Raw genomic sequence first — 15772 nt, forward strand, 5'->3', positions numbered from 1 at the left:
ATAAAATTGCTTCAGAGCACACTGATGTAGAAACCAATTAGAGGGTGAGGTGCATGGTTATGCCACGGAGAGCTCCACAATTGTGACAAAATTGTTATGTTAATCTTGTTAACCTACGTCAGTGTGGCTCAGTGTGAAAACTAAATAATTACATTCAGTTAATTCATTAAAAAATCTATTTAGTGAACTACTGATCAAATGCATAAGGCTGATTATAGGGGGAATTGTTTTATAACAGACTTGTTCAAACTGCTTAATATTTCTTGTATCATTCACCAATAATAAAACTGAAACTAAAAACCAATTTCAACAACCAGAATAATATATGCAATCATTCAAAAAGACACAGACTAAACATGCAGTACATGTAAAGCTGAGTAGGACACTAAAGAGATAAACAGCAGACTTTAGTAAAGGTGTCATTCAAGCAGAGGTGAGATACTTGAAGCTGCAGAAATAGGACTGTATCTCAGAATACAGGTAGGAAAAACAAGTACACATGAGAACTGTGAGTAATGATGCTTTGCATGCACAAGGAGCATCAGAATGTGTTGTGCTGTGATGTGGGTGGGATTTTTCTATTCTACCAAGTATCCTCTCATACACTACGGCATTGTGTTCTTTTTAATACTAGCATGCAAGCAGATGGGAAGGTAGATCAAAGGCCAAAAAAGACAGCTAGGTCAAGTCGACAGGAGGGAACATTGAGAGGCAATCAGCAGTTTAGCTGCATTTATGGCAGCCCATTAACATAACCTTATGAATAACATTATCTTTTTTCTAAACACATCATGTTGCCCCATACCGAGATGTCTGCTTTGGCAGCTTACTGTATTCTACAGAAAAGGCTAATATTAGTAGTAAGGTAGATACAGTACATCCATCTTGCCCTATTTTATTTTATATCAGAGCAAATATAAAGCAGAAACTTTTTAATTTAAATATTCTCAATCAGCAACCAACCAACTGAAATGCATAAAACAAGTAATTACAAATGTCCCTCTGTCAGGCACCGGGGACCTATAAATATCCACTCAGCAGTTGTTCAACAATACCCCAGGTTCATTTAGTTCATGTTATGTAATATATAGGCTAGACTAGGTCATGCTGTACAATACCAGTTTCTAACCCCTCTTGAATAAGGATGACATTAAATATTAAACATTATTCCAGATTGATTTGTGTCAGTGGTTATGGTTGGTACTTGCACTTGCCACCAACTTGAAGGAGTTAAAACATGATGTAAGCTACTACGACGGGCGTGCAACAAGACAGAGAAAGTGTTAAATGAACAGCAGGCCATATGACCACAATAAAACAACTTCACATTGCTCACCCGCACTCGGAAGCGGAACATGGCGAGGCGGACGCAGTGGCTGAGGCAGGCCGGGGGCAGGAACCATGCCCGTGGAGGCGGGGTGGCCTTGCTGCCGACGTGGTTGACTATCAGCTGCGCCGTTTGTCGCTGGCCCTGAGCTCGCCGCGCCCACTCGGGCCAACGCTCCTTCCCCAGTGTGCCGTTGAAAACCACGACCAGCTCCAGGCCACCCTGGTACAGGCACGCCTGTGACAGGGCAGCCAGGTAGCCCAGCATAGCGTTCCACTCGCCCCCGCACACCCAGTCCGTCTGGTAGCCGCCGTAGAGGCGCTGCAGGCCGGAGTCAGCGTCGATTAGGATCCTGGCAGGCGGGGGCGGGGGAGGCATGGGCCCGGGGTGATGTGGGTGGTGGTGTGGGTGATGGTGGTGAGGGGGCTGGCGGGCCGCGGTTCGGGCAAGCTTCAGGAGGTCCACCGGGACTGCGGCCCCGGGACACCGCTTCTCTAAATACTCTTGAAAACCCTGCACTCCCATGACGGTGTTGTTGAGCCTGTGTGTCTGGCCGGGAGCGGGCTCTGAATACGTTCTGTACGCCGTGTTTGTAATGTGATGTGGGGCGAGACAGCAGCTAGCTATGCACTTCAGCAAGCTAACTGGTCTCCGATGTAGTGACTAACTGTAGTTTAGTTAACCCTGCAAATCAACTTATCTGTCACCCAGACTAGTGAAATGAGTCACCTCGCCTCGCTGTACGAGTGTGTCAGCTGTCGTTACCTAGTACGAGATATCGAAAATGCCACTTTCTCAGTTTTGGTCGTGGGTGCTCAGTTTAGTGTCCATCCCTGTGGATTTTTGGTTAGATGCCAGCAAGGCCAGTGTAGCTACCTACAACTCGAAAAAGTTCAACATATTTCCTGCTCCCATAATTTGGCTGTAACATAACCGGTTTAAAATGCAATTGGCAGCAAATAACGGAAATGCAGCAAGGTTATGATATTATTGAGAAATGCCTACAAACTATTTATCCTGCTGGTTTGTGCACATGAAACAGATGCAATACTGCGCATTAGTTAGCATCCCACAGGCTGGATGGCCAGTTCGCGGACATGATGTTAAACCGAGCAGCTTGCAAAATCGTTATTTATATCCGACAGCTAAAATATCTGACATTTATTCTGCGCTACCTCAGGCAAATTTCAGCACGTGTTTAGCAGTAGCTTGCTGGCTCGGAGGTATCACGGATATCAATTTAAAACAAACTAACAAGCTGTGTGCCTGTCTGACTGGCTAGCTGTCCTAACATTTGCTAGCTGTTAGCTGCTGGCAGGGTCCCCGGCGTGATTTGACGCGTCAACTCCCGAAGACAAGCCCGGGGTGGACACGACGCGGAATGAGATGGATGTTTGACGAAATAAAAGAAAAGTAACTAAAATAAAATAAAAATAAAAGCCCGATGGTGCCTCCCTCGCTTTCTTCCACACTCACGGCTTCATGTTGCAGAGGGGAACATTACTTCCAAGCGACATCAGCCATCTTGCGACTTCCTCGCGGCCCAGTAAAGTGGGAGGGAAGGCAGAGGGGAGGGAAGGGAGGAGGCGCGGTCACGTGGCCGCTGGGAAATGTAGTCCAATTACTGCATCACGCCCGACCATAAAAACTGTGGCGAGAAGCGAAAAGAAACTACAACTACCGGCATACTGATTCCGACGGTTGAACGAGGATAAAAAAGCTGGAGAGTAGAATTTCTCCAAGTGGCCCACAAGTGATTCAAGTACAACCGCCGTTATTTGGCCGTTACCCCTCCTGAATGCTCTACTGATAATCTCCCCTCTTACATATCAACATGTACATATTCATATTATAACGGTAGCCGACTCCTGTTGTGATCCACCAATGCTAAAGCTACAGTCCCCGCCTTTGTAGAAGTACTTTTAAGTGTTTACTTTAAATGGAAACCAGCGAATTTATAAACCAAACACGCGATAGTTGTTACTTAATACATAGAAAATGAGTGGTGTAACAGGTAGAATGGCGCTGTCCCGTTCATGTTATACTCTTTGTGTTTATGTCGCCTCCCTGTGGTTCATTTCAGTGCTGTTTTGGGGGCTTTTGGGGGTGAATGTGGAACAAACTAGCTAACTAGGCCACCGGGCTGACTGTTAGAGTTGCTTTACTTCACTATCCACCCCATAGACTGTAGAAAGATCCTCACTGATTATAAAAAAAAAACCCGACATCGGTTAATAATCCATTTGTGGATGAGGGAGATTGTGTGTGAGACAGAGAGAGATTAACGGTGAGCGCGCAGCACGCCCCCGTGTCGGCCATCCATCCGCGGTGAAAGTGAACATGACGGCCCGGTCTGTGCGGTTCCTGTCCGGAGCCCTGAAGCCCGTGTACTGCAACCAGTTGTCCAGGGTAGGAACAGTCTCTGAATCCACCAGCAGAGAGTTAAGCGTTAAACAGACTTTGTTTTGACATTTGAAGTGATTTATCGCTACTTGTTAATTGATTAGAACAGCGGCGAGACTAGCTAAGCTGATTAACGGATGGTTTCGTTGGCTAAAACTGAGCTAGCTGGGTTTATGTCGCTGTCCTTTCAGCACCACGCTTGTCTGCTGCTGTCAACTTGATGTCAACCGAAGTTTTTACTGTGAACTACTTGAGCAGCATTCTTCTTTTCTCCTTTTTTTTCGTCCCAAGCGAGATAAGGCTGTACATTCATGCTTCCCTGCAGAGTCATAAATTATTCAGACTAATGCAACAGGGTCTCATTGACCAATGGTTGCCAGTTAATAAATATATTACGCTTGTTGAGTGTTTTATTTAGATTAGTTTTAACTTTATTGCAAGTTATGACACAATGAAATGCAGTTTAGCATCAAACCTGAAGTGCAAAAACCAGTAAAGTGCACAGTAATGTGGTCGTATGCAAAAGTTTAGGCACCCCTGACAATTTCCATGATTTTCATTCATAAATAATTGGGTGTTTGGATCAGCAATTTCATTTTGAGCTATCAAATAACTGAAACACACTAATATTTCAGTAGTGAAATGAGGTTTATTAGATGAACAGAAAATGTGCAATATCTATCAAAACGAAATTCACCAGCCACTTTATTAGGTACACCTGTTCAGTTGCTTATTAACACAATAGTTAATCAGCCAAACACATGGCAGCAACTCAATGCATTTAAGGATTTAGAGTGGTCAAGACAGCTTGCTGAAGTAAAAAGCATCAGAATAGGGAAGAAAGGGGATTTAAGTGACTTTGATCATGGCATGGTTGTTTGTGCAAGACGGGCTGGTCTGAGTATTTCAGAAACTGCTGATCTACTAGGATTTTCATGCACAACTATCTCTAGGGTTTACAGAGAATGGTACGAAAAATAGACACACTTTGGGCCCCTTTGTACCAATTGAGCATTGTTTAAACGTGACAGCCTTCATGAGTATTGTTGCTGACCATGTCCATCCTTTTATGACCACAGTGTACCCATCTTCTGATGGCTAATTACAGCAGGATAATGCACCACGTCACAAAGCTCAGATCATCTCAAACTGGTTTCTTGACCATGACAATGAGTCACTGTACTCCAATGACCTCCACAGTCACCAGATCTCAATCCAAAAGAGCACCTTTGGGTTGTGGTGGAACGGGAGATTCGCATCATGGATGTGCAGCAGACAATCTGCAGCAACTGCGTGATGCTATCATGTCACAATAGACCAAAGTCTCTTAAGGAATGCACTTGGTTGAAAGTATGCCATGAAGAATTAAGGCAGTTCTGAAGGCAAACCCGGCACTAGAAAGGAGTCCCTAAAGAGGCCAGTGAGTGTAGAGTAAAAAGTAAGTGGTAGGGGAGAGCGGGGTAATTTGAGCCTGTGGGGAAGTTGAGCCAGCCCTTGTTTCTGGGTAACCCTAGACCAAAATTGGTAATGTGACCACACATTTTTGTAGAGTCATCAATTTTACTCACCCTGTGACAGAGAGAGACCCATATAATACCCATATAAAAGTGATAAGCACATTTAAGTTAAAAATGTGCTTGGAGGAGGAGTCATGATTCATGTGTCTAAACAATTACAGACACGTTTGAACAAATCTCACACGTGTTAGTGCTTTAGGAAGTTACAGTATGAGGCTATACTGTTAGCATGACATTACCTCTAAACAGCTGGATTAAAATGGCAGGGATCGGGCAATTTGAGTCTAAAGACCTGGGGGAAGTTGAGCCAGATAGTTGTTATTCTACATTGCATTAATATATTTTATCACCGAAATGATGTGACATGAATTTTTTTACCCAGAAACCATCATGCCATGCTCCTGAAAAATGTTTACAGATTTTCGTTGGAGACAAAATTTTTTTTTTAAATGTCTCAAGTAAAAACTGGCTCAACTCACCCACTCTCCCCTATTTATGAATAAGGTAAGATACAGAAAGGTACAATATATGCAGCAGTTACAGTAGGCAAAATACATAGAGTGAGAAATTATACACAGAATACACAGCTGGAGCTATGATATGAATACGGTGTAAACACTGTAGATGAGATAATGTATATACTGTAGGGACAAAAGTATAGTATGTGAAAGCATATAGTACAGAAAATGTTTGTACAGTAGTGTGGCAGTAAGTGTGAGCCAGCAGACATTGTCCAATGTTACCAATACATTTCTAAAAGACCACAGCTCTGTCAAATATAAACTCACTTAGAGCTGAAATACGATTGATAATGAATTTCTTCACTGTAGCAATCTTATCTACACAAATATAGTAACTAAACTCACAAATTAATGTCAGGACCTTTTTATATACAGTCTATGGTCAGGACACTGTGTAGATTTGATACATAAGCTTGTGAAATAACCACCTTTTCTATGTATTCACAGATTTATGGTGCAGCTACATGTCACCAGAGACACAAGTCCACGTACACTGTAAGTTATTCAGGATACAAAGATGCTTAAAATATGAACATTTAAAAGCTAGTTCATCACTTCAACAGCTCAGTCAACACACCCACACTAGGTTTACCTGATGGCCTTTTTTACCTGACAACCCCACTGTTATATCAGCATGTCTTTACAGCATGTCCACACGTTGTTTTGTCTCATCAGTGTGCTTGTGATGCAACCAGGAAGATGCTGTGTGTCTTCCCCCTCCTCTTTCTCCCCCTAACCTCCCTGTTTTCTCTCCTACGTTCTGCATCCCTCCTTCCTCCATCCACCCACGCCAGATTATAGTGAGTATGGCTGCTCACGACACACAGACAGCGGTGTTGCATAAAGTCATGTATGAGAATTTATTAGAAACGGCAAATGAGTTCACGTTTGTTCAGTTGTCGTTCCGGTAGCTTAGAGTCTTCTCTGTAGTGTAGTGTAGTGTAGTGTAGTGTTCTCTGTGCATCTACTGGATTTTATGGGCAGGCGTTTGACTTTCGGTGTTTTTGTTATGTGTATTACATTACAGCCTCCACCGGCACGGTATGGAGGCAGACACACCGTGACTCTGATTCCAGGAGATGGCATCGGACCAGAGCTGGCCAACCACGTGCGTGAACTCTTTCGGTGAGAATTCACACACACGCACAGTGTTGGAAAGAAGTCAGTAACTGACTCATACAGTCATGAAATTACTCAGTTCTGTCATACTGAAGTGATCTCCATCTGTTTTTTATTATCAGGTTCTGCTGTGTGCCAGTGGACTTTGAGGTTGTCAATGTGGACTCGTCTGTGGCCTCAGAAGATGACATCAATGATGCCATAACGGCCATAAGGCGCAATGGAGTTGCACTAAAAGGTGTGAAACATGTTTTTACACATCTCTCTGATACTGGCCTCTATTTACTTGTTACCAGTCAAATATAGAGTCAATTTGAAGGTGCTTTTAATTGTTTTAAGGTTTTGCACAGACTGATTTCCTCATGCTGTATCACTCTTCCAGGCACCTTAGATTTTTATTTTTTCCACAGGCTCGATTGAATACAAAGGGTGATCGTGCCTTTTCGGTTGTGGTTCCAAGACTGTTGAATAAACTTCCCACTTTCATTAGATCATCTCAGACTACTGAGACTTTATAAATGTCCCACACACTCAATTGCCAGTTACATCTAGCAAAAACTAATGCAGTCTAATACAATAGTGCTGCAGTAAATCTTACCTTCATGAAGAAGGTGTTGAATCAACTGTGTGATCATTTTAGAGGATGTGTGGAATTATATTGTGTTGTATTTACAGAAGTTTCTCTTATTTAGCCTCCCCTCGTTGATATAAACGGAGTGGACATGGAGTTATAGAAGAAGGATGTACTGCAGTACATTTGTAAGGCTGCATTAGTTTTAGCAAGGTGTACCTAATAAACTGACAATTGAGCCTATTTTATTTTATTACTTTAAAAAGAAAGCCATGATTCTACAGCCATGTCTCTGTGAGTTGAGCTACATGCCAGCATGCTGATCAGGTATAATGTTTATCTCATTATCCATCTTAGTTTAGCATGTTAGCATGCTAATATTAGCTCATCAGCACTTAATTTGCTCATCTCATGTCTCTGGTTTAGTCGTCATTCTTTAGGTGTAACTTTGTTTATCCAGGTAACATTGAGACCAACCACAACTTGCCACCATCCTACAAGTCCAGAAACAACCTGCTCCGGTAACTCCTCCATTTTGAATCTTTCACCCTCATTTCACCTTGTTTATCTAATCTTAAAGTCACAGCAGTGGGGTTAAAGTGTTAAAAAGTACTGAGTTTCGGCTGTTCTCATATATATCCTTCTCGTACCTTTCTTCTCTTCACCTCATCCTTTTGTTGTCTTTTGCAGCACCACTCTGGATCTGTATGCCAATGTGATGCACTGCCAGTCTCTACCTGGAGTGAGAACACGCCACAGCAACATCGACATCATGATCATCAGAGAGAACACAGAGGGAGAGTACAGCAGCCTGGAGCACGAGGTGTGTGCGTTGTTGCTTATATGATTCATAATTACGTTGATGATAAAATACCTGCAGCTCTGTCGTGGCTCTCTTCTCTTTCTCTCTCTGTCTTGTCAGAATGTACCGGGCGTTGTTGAATGTCTGAAGATCATCACCAAGACCAAATCCTTACGCATCGCTGACTACGCATTTAGAAGTGCTCGGGCCAAAGGCCGCAGACGAGTCACTGCTGTACACAAAGCTAACATCATGTCAGTTTCTGATGGCTCAAGGGCCCAAACTCTGCCTGTTTTATTTCTTAAATACAGTACTGTGAAAAGCTTTAGGCAGGTGTGGAAAAAATGCTGTAAATTAAAAATGCTACCTAGAAGATGTCTCTCAAAGGAATGATGCTGTTTTTAAAGCAAAGAGTGGTCAAACCAATTAATTGATAAATAAAATCTACTAACATCTAATTTTTGAAATCATTCTTACTTGACAATATTTTTGCACACATGCCTAAACCTTTTGCACAGTACTGTATATAAATCATCTAATAAACATGTGAAACATCTTAATGTGTTTGTGTTGTTTGTGTTTGTTGGAGCAGGAAGTTGGGCGACGGCCTCTTCCTGGAGTGCTGTAAAGAGGTCGCCAGCGGTTACCCTGAAATCACCTTCGACAGTATGATTGTGGACAACACTACCATGCAGGTAGATACGTCACGTCTGTAGATCCCACACTGCTCATTTGATGATGTGGTGTTCAAGAAGGGTAACATGGATCCTGTTTAAAATACAAACATTTTCTACTTTAGCATGATACATTAATTGCACCTACAGATAAATAGTCATTTCCAGTCCCAGTCACATGGTTGCCTCCTTATTCATAGTTGAAGAAACACATTTCTTCAGGTGTTTTATTTGTTTGTGTTAGCTGGTTTCCAGGCCGCAGCAGTTCGATGTGATGGTCATGCCCAACCTGTATGGCAACGTTGTGAGCAATGTGTGTGCCGGGCTGGTTGGTGGGCCGGGCCTGGTGCCTGGAGCCAACTACGGAGAGGACTACGCCGTGTTTGAGACGGTGAGAGGATTCACATCAAAGAAGAGCGTGAGGAATGAAAGGCGATATGAGAGGAGGGAAAGCAATAAAGTGAGAGAGTGAGAAAGTGTTTCTGACAAATATAAGTCTAAAATTCACTCTCCTTGGAGTTCTGTTTTCATCTCCACCAACTCCTGAATAAAATATCTGTCTCTTTACCTTCTAAATGCTCCGCCATGTTCACCAGCTAGTTGCTAACTGTGTATGTCTGCAATTTGAATCTGAGCCGGTCTCGTGCAGTGGGTTTATGAAAGTTTTTTCACTGACGAGAGCAATGAGACTGAACTAAAACAGTAAAGTTAGAAAACCATAACAGTCAGGTTAAAGGTGCTAAAATGCTCCCTGTAGATGAGGGTGTGGGTTCAGCATTACGTTTTCCAAACCTTCGTTAATTTAAATGTTAAATCTTGCAACATCAAATAGATTTATAGATATTAAAAATCCTTAATTATGATTGAAATGAAATATATATCCTAATATTCTTTACTCTTATTTTAAGAATTAAGGTATTCATTATTATTACTACTTTTTACTCGTTACGTAAAATAATTAGATTTTAATATTGTCTTTATATCTTTACTTACAAACTTTTTAAAGTATTATTTTTATTCCTTCAATGCCTTGATGCGCAAGTGTGCAACTGTAACACAAAAATTACCCCTCAAAGGGTCAGTGAAGTATTTCTGATTCTGATTAAATTTCTAGAAACGTAAATGAGTATTTTCCAAAGAATTAATTAATCAGCACTGCAGTGACATTGTAAAGAATCAAATGTTAAAGCTACACGTTCGTCCGTTTAGGAATTCAGTTCTTCTCACCATGTCCTTCTATGTGCAGGGCACCAGGAACACCGGGAAGAGCATCGCTAACCGCAACACAGCAAACCCCACGGCGATGCTGCTGGCCTCCTGCCTGCTGCTGGATCACCTGAAGCTCCACGACTTTGCCAGCATGATCCGCAACGCCGTCCTCTCCACTCTCAGTGAGACTCGGGTATGCCCTAATCACACGCATCAACATCTGACTGATGACCCTGAAATGTCCAGTAATAAACTACTTGGAAGGAAGTTGGACCATGTGGATCCAGTCAAACTCACAGTGATCTGCTTTGGGTCGTAACAAAATAAAAAAAGTTGTGATGTGTTGCATAGAGAATATTTCAGTCACACTCTTTCTGCTCTCCAGCTGCACACTCCTGACCTGGGAGGCCAGGGCTCCACCTCTGAAGTGGTCGAGTCCATCATGAATGCTGTTCAGAGCACCGGGCCCCGGACACTGAGCATCTAGAACAAACACACATTAATGTGCAAACTCTCTCACCCAGCAGAGATGTGTATATTAGTGTGCCTCTCTTGAGTGTGTCTTCTATGCAATCTGATAAAAAACACCAGCGAGTTGTTTGATGGTAATACTGAAATTAAACTGTACACACAAACAGTTTGTATGCCTATGCAATATGTTTTATTTCTCCATACATGTGCGCTCCTGTTATGTGCAGAAATGCACAGAAATTACACTTTTACACTTACAGTTTGTTTCCTGAGCACTTTGTTTGAATCTTTACTTTACATGAAACCATCATACTGTTTACTGTTTGAGTTACGCCCCCTCCATTGCATGTGTTTTAGTTTGGTTATTTTATTAGTTTATTTATTCATTACTACTGAAACACAGCTTTCCTAACACTGAATGTATTGGGCAACATTTTCGCACTGTCGATATGAGCCCTGCACCTCTAATAAAGCTCACGCCCCTATAGCTCATTCTTTTGTCTTCTTTATTGTCTGTGTTCAAGCAAACATGTATGAATGCATGCCACACTGGCTTGTGTAGATCACAGGGAGGCCACATTGAGGCTGACTCTTTTTCGGGAATCCTGTGGGTCACGGGGTCGGGACAGGACAGGAAAAAAAGTCATGGGGAGTGGGCAGGACAGGGATCAGTTTTTATATATGAATATGCAGTTCTAATATGAATAAACGCTATTTTCTTATCGGGAACGAGATGGGACAGGAGTCATTCTTCCAGGAGTGGGACGGGACAGGAGTGAAAATCATGTCACCCTCTAGTCACCATCGAATTTGTTTGTTGTCACTGAGTGAAACTTTTATTTTTCTATTAATGTCTTTATAGTAGTACTTTATTAGAAGATGTAATAGTAATAAAATTATTTTGTTATTTTTTTATTATTATTTGTAATGCACCTTTCATGTAAAGATGCAACCGAAAATGCTTCAGGTTTAAAAACAAAATTTAGCAACATGACAACAATACCATAAAACATGAAAACAATAACATTAAAATCTGATTAAAAGTCTTTAATTTTTTTTTTTTTAATAAGGGAATTTGCTGTGATGCTAAGATTCAGGGTGTGTCTTGTGGAAAACATGAGAGAATCTGAGAGTTCTTTGAACATAAAATGATTTAGTATTGTGCTATTTCTTTTGCAAGGCTTCAATTGACAAGTAAAAAGAAATAAATTGCGGAAGATACAGGAAGTCAATGAAGTGTCATGAGCAGTGAGGTAATGTCTCTTTAAAATGTATTCATTAAAATCTCTCCTGCATTTATTGTAATTTAAAAAAATATTTCTAAGATGTCCCAGTGAAAAAAGATTTTTCAGTGGGACTATGCAGCTAAAGCCTGATACATCTCATTCCTCTGTGCCACAGAGCTCCATTGTTGTCCGAAAAAGTACATTTACTCTGTACTTAAGTATCATTTTAGGGTACATTACTTGAGTATTTCCATTTTCGGCCACTTTATACAACAACTACAATTAAGAGGCAAAATTCCACTCCACTCCATTTATTTGATAACTTTAGTTACTTTGCAGATTCAGATTGATAATACAAAATGTTGTCTTTGTCTACTGGGAATATAGGTAAAGATAAGATAAAAACTTTATTAAACCTGGGAAGGAAAATCAGAAGCTGCCCAGCAGTATATAAATTCTTCATTCTTCATAATGAGTACTTTTGGTACTTTAAGTGCATTTTGATTCTAATACTTGTACTTTTACTTAAGTAACATTTTGAATGCAGGATTTAGCCAAGTAGATCTGAGTACTTCTTCCACCACTGTTAAAAATCAGTGAGCCACACTGTGTGACGTGTTCCTTCATCACCATGAACACACACACTGTAGTTTATTTTGATTCGCTGCCCCAAATACTCACTAGAGCACCAAATGTGGATTCATCTGCCCCTGAAAATAGAGAACAAATGCACAGTATCCTACAGTTGGAGTGACGTTTGCAATGAACTCCATTGCCCGGCTGTTATTATTGAACCTTTTATATAAAAATTAAATTATACATGCATGACCTGTATTTACAGATTAATTCCTTCAGTAGGAATAAATATGCCGAAGTCAGACTGAGGAAGTCAGGATTTATTGAGAGACGCTTTGTTAGTTTTAGACTTTTCGTGGGATTTGTTGGCTCTTTTCGTTTCTTCTTTTTCATGACTACTGTTCCTACCTGAACACTTTTGTTACCGTCGCTGGGAAAACACATCTCTGCTGGAGTTTGTATTGCCTATAACTAATTAAAGCCCATTGGTTCAGCTTACTACAGTCAGAAATCTGTTTCATAATAACATGAAAAATATTAAACAGCTTGAGCCGTGACTGGCCTCATGTGTGAGTGTGTGTGTGTGTTTGTGTGTATGTTTAAGGTTGCTCAGCATGGCCCCTCGATAATTAGAGAGAGCAATTGAGGGGAAGCAAACAGATTACTGCACCGTCAGAGAGAGAATGAAAGAAGGAAAGAGAGATGGAGGCGGGGGGAGGACAGGGAGCAGGGAGTGAGAAAGAAAAAGGCTGTTGAGAAAGACAACTCTCCTCCTGTTGCTGCCTGCTCTTTTCTCTCCAAAAAACCTTACATCCCATCTGTCACAACATCTGACACTGTCTCTCCTTCCTCTCTATTTCCACCCCTCTCCATCACCCGCCGATGCAAAATCACACGTACACATATCACTTTAATGCCAGTGTATGAAAGGTCTTTGATCATTCTGGGAGGCTAACAACAGAAGTCTCATTTGATCTGCTGGTGTGTTGCCCTCATCTTGCTCTGAATGTGGATCAAAGTGGGGCCAAAGGCAATATGGTTAATATCTAAACAATCAGCAGGAAATTACATTAATTCACCGGGCACCACGTCCTTTGATCAACTCACTCGCTTCCCACTCGAGCAACCCCCCCCCCCCATTTTTTATAAAATCCAAGAAAGAAAAGGCGAGGAAAAGAAGAAGGAGGGGTGCGTTACAGAGGAGGGGGAGGAGAGTGGAAGAAGTGGGGAGATGGGGAGCAGAGTGTGCTGGCAGAGGTCATCCTCATAGTGATAAAGCAAGAGGAAAACTTACACACACACACACACACAGACACAGCATGGATGCGGATAGTGTGTGCAACAGCAGATCAGGTTGTCTGGGCTCCTACAGATGCCTCACGGGACGCTGAGGAAGAGGACGAGGTGAGAAAGTCGCTCCTTTGCTCCTGATTTTCCTCTCTCTGTTCTCCGCTGAAATGGCAAATCAAAATCGTTAGAAGTGGCTGTTACTTTTAATGAGGCTGTAGAGGTGTGCGGGTGGACGTACAGGACTGTTTAGAGTGAAAATTAAAGTTGAGAGAGGTCCGTTTCTGACGGGAATAATGTGTGTGCATTTCTGTGTGTGTGTTATGAAAGGAAGAATGAGTATTCAACAGCAGGTGACCAGTCTTCTAATTGGATTAAAATAGCCAAAAGATGTCAACAAACTTCGCTGGGTAATTGTTGATTCGAACAGAGACTCCGGTAAAGCCACCATGAGTTATATATGTATATATATATAAGCAGATTCTGTATTTAGCGCCTGCATTATGTTTTTAAAGTTTTTCCTCCAGCTGCATTCTCAAGGTGCCTCTAAAAGGTTTTATTCAGACTATGCAATATCTTCAACGTCATTTGACAGGCTCATAATTGTTTTAACAAATCAAGATTTTATTTGGCATACTACATTTTTCAAAAGACTAACATCCTAACTTCCTGTATAACTGTTTCCAATCTTGTGGACAGAATTAGAGTCAAAAGCAATTTTTCAAAACAAGACAAATGCATCTAAAGACAGCTGAGTGCATGGAAAGCCTGATTTGTGTTAATATAGATGCATTATTCTGTCAGCAGTCTTTTATTCCTGAGTTTCCTGGCAGTGATGAAAGTGCTCAGACCTTTTACGTAAGTTAAAGTACTAATACAACAATGTAAAAATACAAGTAAAAGTCCTGCATTCAAAACTACTTAAGTATTATCAGCAAAATTAACTTAAAGTATCAAAAGTAAAAGTACTCATTCTGCAGAAAAATGTCTTATTCATATTATTACATGGGACATTATTAGATTGTTAATACTGATGCATCAAGGTGTTCCAGAGTCCAGTGGTTCCCAATGTAAGGGCCGAGCCCCTCGAAAGGTTCTCAAGATAAATGGAAAGAAGAAAAAACTAATTTGTATTCGTATTTTCTGTAATATTTTGTTTTTGAAAACATTAGACAATATTACCTCTTTAAGCCTCATTTAAATGAGTACATCTGAGAAGTGTAGAGGGGAAATGTCTCTTTGGTGAGACCCCAAATCTGGTTTAATCTTTAACAGTGTGTTGAATCATCACATGTTTTAAGTAACTATAGCGTTCTATAAACATAGTGGAATAAAAAGTGTGATATTTCCCTCTGAAGTGTAGTTGAAGTGATTCCCACCCCTGTCTTCGTTTTGTTACTTTTCTCAGTACTCTCAAAGTGTCAGTTAGCATGTAATGTTGATCAGTGGAAATTGGTCAAACAACTGCGACCTTATTTGAGCCTGCACGTTTGTGCTCAGTAAATAATCACGCATGCTGGGCCCTCTCTGCATGCCTCTGCGATTGCGTGTGTGTTGAACTGTAAACATGTGTGAGGCACTTGTGTAAACGGGTTTCACTTCTCATTGTTTTACAATTAATGTGCTCAGGGAAGCTTGAACCAAAACATGACCCCTATTAACAGCAGCTGTGTGTGTTTGCGGGATGTTTACAGGCAGCGGAGGTCAGATAAAATAAACCAACCACAAACACGCAGCAGGCATATAGACACATCCAGAGTCGACACTCTGAGGAGCGAGTGAACCGTAGATGGTCATCATCCACAATCTGTGAACTGAATAGAGCTCATGCCTGTTTCATAATCAGGACAATACGTCCTGTTATCATTTCTGGAAGTATGGTCGAGGACTATAGAGAAATTGCTAATTGGCATTCACTAATTGGGTGAACAATCTTGCAATAAATTAACAGGCAGTGGTGGAAAGAAACTTTACTTGAGTGTTTCCATTTTATGCTTTTTTCTTAAGCTTAAGTAACTAGCTACTTTTTTTACAGAAGATTTTACATTAAAGAAAAATATAAGGTTATA

The 15772-nt window shown here is 41.2% G+C and overlaps 2 protein-coding genes across 4 annotated transcripts in view; one reads left to right on the forward strand and one right to left on the reverse strand.

Moving 5' to 3' along the window:
• fam120c (family with sequence similarity 120C) overlaps positions 1-2873 on the reverse strand; it is a 28479-nt gene extending 25606 nt beyond the window's left edge. The window contains exon 1 of one of the 2 annotated variants that reach the window (XM_038721815.1): positions 1337-2873. In XM_038721815.1, coding sequence (XP_038577743.1) covers positions 1337-1852 — 516 coding nt within the window. In that variant the 5' untranslated portion in view covers positions 1853-2873. The remainder of the gene's footprint in view (positions 1-1336) is intronic. The other variant, XM_038721814.1, reaches the window with a different exon arrangement.
• A 590-nt stretch (positions 2874-3463) lies between these two features.
• Positions 3464-11106, forward strand: LOC119906238 (isocitrate dehydrogenase [NAD] subunit gamma, mitochondrial-like). Of its 2 annotated transcripts, XM_038723804.1 has the most exons (12): positions 3464-3736; positions 6216-6263; positions 6563-6568; positions 6796-6893; positions 7010-7125; positions 7919-7979; positions 8149-8281; positions 8381-8514; positions 8853-8955; positions 9179-9325; positions 10181-10336; positions 10529-11106. In XM_038723804.1, the coding sequence occupies exons 1-12, from the start codon at positions 3668-3670 to the stop codon at positions 10628-10630; spliced, it is 1173 nt and encodes a 390-aa protein (XP_038579732.1). In that variant the 5' UTR covers positions 3464-3667; the 3' UTR covers positions 10631-11106. The 2 variants fall into 2 exon arrangements, with proteins under 2 accessions (XP_038579732.1, XP_038579733.1); XM_038723805.1 differs by lacking the exon at positions 6563-6568.
• Positions 11107-15772: the final 4666 nt, after the last annotated feature.

Source organism: Micropterus salmoides, unplaced genomic scaffold, assembly GCF_014851395.1.
Source record: "Micropterus salmoides isolate LMB-PRFRI ecotype aquatic unplaced genomic scaffold, ASM1485139v1 Ms_hic_scaffold_16, whole genome shotgun sequence".
NCBI lineage: Eukaryota > Metazoa > Chordata > Actinopteri > Centrarchiformes > Centrarchidae > Micropterus > Micropterus salmoides.